Source organism: Panicum hallii, chromosome 5, assembly GCF_002211085.1.
Source record: "Panicum hallii strain FIL2 chromosome 5, PHallii_v3.1, whole genome shotgun sequence".
In the NCBI taxonomy this organism is placed as follows: domain Eukaryota; kingdom Viridiplantae; phylum Streptophyta; class Magnoliopsida; order Poales; family Poaceae; genus Panicum; species Panicum hallii.
The window spans coordinates 51,739,396-51,743,656 of record NC_038046.1 but is presented as its reverse complement, the minus strand read 5'-3'; the positions used below and the strand labels follow the sequence as shown (position 1 = coordinate 51,743,656).

The 4,261-nt window shown below is 44.8% G+C and overlaps 1 protein-coding gene across 1 annotated transcript; it reads left to right on the top strand.

Moving 5' to 3' along the window:
• Nucleotides 1-321: 321 nt before the first annotated feature.
• LOC112893737 (RAN GTPase-activating protein 2-like) lies at nucleotides 322-3,188 on the top strand. Its single transcript, XM_025961203.1, has 2 exons — nucleotides 322-461; nucleotides 1,150-3,188. The coding sequence occupies exon 2, from the start codon at nucleotides 1,179-1,181 to the stop codon at nucleotides 2,826-2,828; it is 1,650 nt and encodes a 549-aa protein (XP_025816988.1). The 5' UTR covers nucleotides 322-461; nucleotides 1,150-1,178; the 3' UTR covers nucleotides 2,829-3,188.
• The last annotated feature ends 1,073 nt before the right edge of the window (nucleotides 3,189-4,261 follow it).

The following is a 4,261-nucleotide window of genomic DNA, read 5'->3' as shown; positions in this document are numbered from 1 at the left end:
TATGTAGGAGGGGATGGTGCGGGAGGAAAAAGATATGGAGAGGAGAACGGCGTCGGAAGGAAGAAGATAGGAAGAAGGGAGCCCATCGGCCGGCCTTCTCCGGTGGATCAGATCCTAGTCACATATGTGACTGGGAATAGCCTCCAAAAATTTAATCCCCGCGAGAAATGAAATGGGCTGAACTTCATCCCCGTCGTCGATTCCCCGCGGACCCGATTAAGCATAGTAAAAGTTTCAAAATTCGGCCCAACAGCCCACAATACCAAAGCCCATTATCTTAACCCTAACCTGACCAGTTCTGGCTCCCCTCCCTCAGCTCGCCCCCTGTTTCTTAAACCTTCCCCTTCCCTCGGACTCTCGCCTCCCTTGCTCTTCCTTCCCTGGCGGCGACGACTGGGCGAGCGGCGGCGCCATTTGTAACGTCTTCGCCCAGCCCTTTGCCGGCGAAGAGCATCAACCAGGTATGCCCGCCCCTTCTCTTTTCTTCTGCTGTGCGAGACGGAGCACCCCAAACCCCAAAACTATTTGTATTCGGATCTGAATCCAGTTACAATACATTACCTACAAATTTCGATTTCGTTTGCAAAAAATATCGGGTGTACATGTGTACACCCATGTCCTATGCTAGGTCCGCCCCTGCGTTTGCAAGATCTTTTCCTTCCCTGTGATTTACTGCAGCTTTTTTTGCTCAAGATCCGATTCACTGCAACATTCAGGAGCTCATTGATCCTTGTCCAATGTAACTTTGATCAATTTCCTGTTTTTTCTGCGAATTTTATTTTTCTCGTACAACGCTGATAGAGCTTTATTTTTCTTTTGATGGAACTCGCGAAGCTCTTCATGCTATTCTCACGTGTAAATGATTTGTTAGTCTCGTACATGCAAGATTGTAAGCAAACCACTTGAATGAATTGTTTGTCGGCCTATGTCTTTATTTAATCAATTGATGTCGGTACTTTAATGTAGATTTTGGTCAATTAACCATGCTTAGTTTTATGTGTTTTTTCACGACTGTACTGAAGTTTGGTTCCTCCAGGAGTCCAGGAGACTCTTCTCTTCATTTAGTGCATACTGTAGTTGATATATTGCTCTTTTGGCTACTATGATATCTTGTCTCAGAAAAGCTAATAATTCATTCTGTACTATTAGGGTGCCGTGTCAATTTTGAAGCTTTTCACATGGATTCAGCAGCACAAGACTTCCAACCCAGGACATTCTCCATCAAGCTGTGGCCACCAAGTGAAAGCACACGCCTCATGCTTGTAGAGAGGATGACCAAGAACCTGTCCACTGAGTCCATATTTTCCCGCAAGTATGGACTTTTGGGCAAGGAAGAGGCTCATGAGAATGCTAAAAGGATTGAACAACTGTGCTTTGCATCTGCAGATGAGCATTTCAAGAAAGAACCTGATGGTGATGGGAGTTCTGCTGTCCAGCTGTATGCTAAAGAAACTAGCAAGATGATGTTGGAAGTTCTTAAGAAAGGCCCAAGGATCACTGCAGAATTAGAAGCACCAGTAGCTGATGCACCTCTTGGGCCTGGTGATACTGTATTAGATATATCTGGTGGCAAGCGTGCCTTTATCGAGGCAGATGAAGCAAAGGAACTGCTGAGTCCACTTACCAAACCAGGAAACTCATATAAAAGGATTTGCTTTAGCAACAGGAGCTTTGGTATTGATGCTGCTAATGTTGCTGGACCTATTCTCGAGTCAGTTAAGAATCAGCTTACAGAGGTAGATATATCCGATTTTGTTGCAGGAAGGCCAGAGGACGAAGCTCTTGATGTGATGCGCATATTCTCCAAAGCACTAGAGGGCTCTGTACTGAGATATCTAAACATATCCGACAACGCACTAGGTGAGAAGGGTGTCAGGGCATTCAGTGAGCTCCTGAAGTCACAGGAAAATCTGGAGGAACTCTATGTCATGAACGATGGCATATCAGAAGATGCTGCAAAAGCTCTTTCTGAGCTTATTCCTTCAACTGAGAAGCTTAAGGTTCTTCACTTCCACAACAACATGACTGGAGATGAAGGTGCTGTGTATGTTGCTGAAATGGTTAAGCGGTCTCCAAATCTGGAGAGTTTCAGGTGCTCAGCAACAAGGATAGGATCTGATGGTGGTGTTGCGTTGTCCGAGGCATTGGGGACATGTACACATCTGAAGAAACTGGATCTTAGGGATAACTTGTTCGGTGTTGATGCAGGGATTGCTCTCAGCAAAACCCTTCCAAAGCTTCCTGATCTCGTTGAGCTTTACCTCAGTGACCTCAATCTTGAGAATAAGGGTACAGTAGCAATTGTCAATGCCCTCAAACAGTTAGCACCTCAGTTGGAAGTCCTTGAAATGGCTGGAAACGAAATAAATGCCAAAGCAGCCCCAGCTTTAGCAGAATTCCTAACAGCCATGCAGTCACTCAAGAAGCTGACCTTGGCTGAGAATGAACTCAAGGATGCCGGTGCTGTGATTATTGCAAAATCTTTGGAAGATGGCCATGCACATCTGAAGGAACTTGATGTAAGCACAAACATGTTTCAGAGGGCTGGAGCACGCTGCTTTGCACGGGCAGTTGCAAATAAACCTGGTTTTGTGCAACTGAACATCAATGGTAATTTCATCTCCGATGAAGGGATTGATGAGGTGAAAGATATTTTGAAGGCTGGTAAGAATTCGCTGGATGTTCTGGGCTCACTAGATGAGAACGATCCTGAGGGGGATCCTGATGACGATGATGATGAGGAGGATGATGAAGATGCCAAGGATGATGACGATGAGGACGGGCTGGATTCGAAGCTGCAGAACGTACAGGTGGAGCAGGATGATTAACCATGCTTAGGTTAACTAGCTCTAGCTTTTGGTCCAGTAATCTTCTGAATACCAGCTACCCTAGACTTTTAGTTGTGAGCAAATGCACTATGGCTCCACCATTTGGAACTGAGTCAAGCAGCCTGGTGATCTATCCTTGCCGTTTATCAGAACCTGTTGTAACTCCTGAACTTCGGTATCTGTGGTTGTCAGGGTCAGGTGAAGCTGACTTGAACTTTATTTCATGGACCCTATATATTTAGTACTCCAACTTATTTGCCGTGATGTTTTCGGGCGCTTCACTGGTTTATTTGCAATCTGTGCTATTGTAGCATGTATGGATGTTTTCTATGTTTTTCTTTTATATAATGATGTTGCCTATGTTGGTGTCGGCACAACTGCACAGTAACGGGTGAATCATGTGGTTCTACTGAAATATTGCTGTTTCCTTTTCGAGTTAATAGATTCACCCTCGAAGCACCTCGCACTCTGCAAGCCATGCGAGTTGTAGAGCTTGGTACCCAGGAGCACATTGATCTTGGCATCAAGTAAGATGACCCCGTTCGTGCTCTCCAGTGATCTAAACCCGGTGTAGTTCTTTCTGTGAATGGATGCTTCTATGACGGTATCGTTTCTAGCTTGCCTGTAAGTGGATGAGCTGGAGTTCCTCGGGTAGGACTGCCGAATTGAAGCACGCCGTCGCAGAATGTTCACTGGTCGGGAAACGTACAGCTTTGCCAAGAATGTTCACTGCTCGGGCGACACGAGGCGTGCAGTAGCCAGTAGAAGAATGGTGCTGGGACGAGGAGGGTGGTGTAACTGGCAATGCTAAACCCTTTGCCTTCTAAGCTCTCCGGCGCGTCGAGCCTTTACCCTGTGTGCCCAGTGCTGTACTTGTACGCGGCGATCTACAGGAACTCGGAACTGTGCAACGAAGAATCTCTTCGGAATTTGCTCTGGACGCCATGGATCTTTGTCGCCCGCGTGGAGAATGCTCGATCATCTGCTTCACGCACGCAAGTAGCTAGCTGATGCAGCGACCTCTGCCCTGTTCTATAGGATTCGATTCAGGGGGTGCTTGGATGGTAGCGTTAAACTTTAGCCCACGTGATATCAAGTGTTTCATTATTAGTTAGGAGTACCAGTGGATGTGCACGTGCCACAGGCACGTGTTGAAAGTTAAATTATTTAAAAATGATTGGATTGCGTCGAATTACTACTAGAAAAATATCATTAATAAATAATAAAGTTTCGTTGCACCAAGTAGTTCCATACATGGGAGCTATATGCGTGTTTTCAAGATTTGAAAGGAATGCTTTAGGTTCCATAAATAACCAAGATTTTATTTTATTTTCTTCAATCAACTTCAACCAACAATACATGCAAATCAAAATTATATATATTTAACAAATGCACTAATTATATAATATAATAATATAACAAGATATAACAAA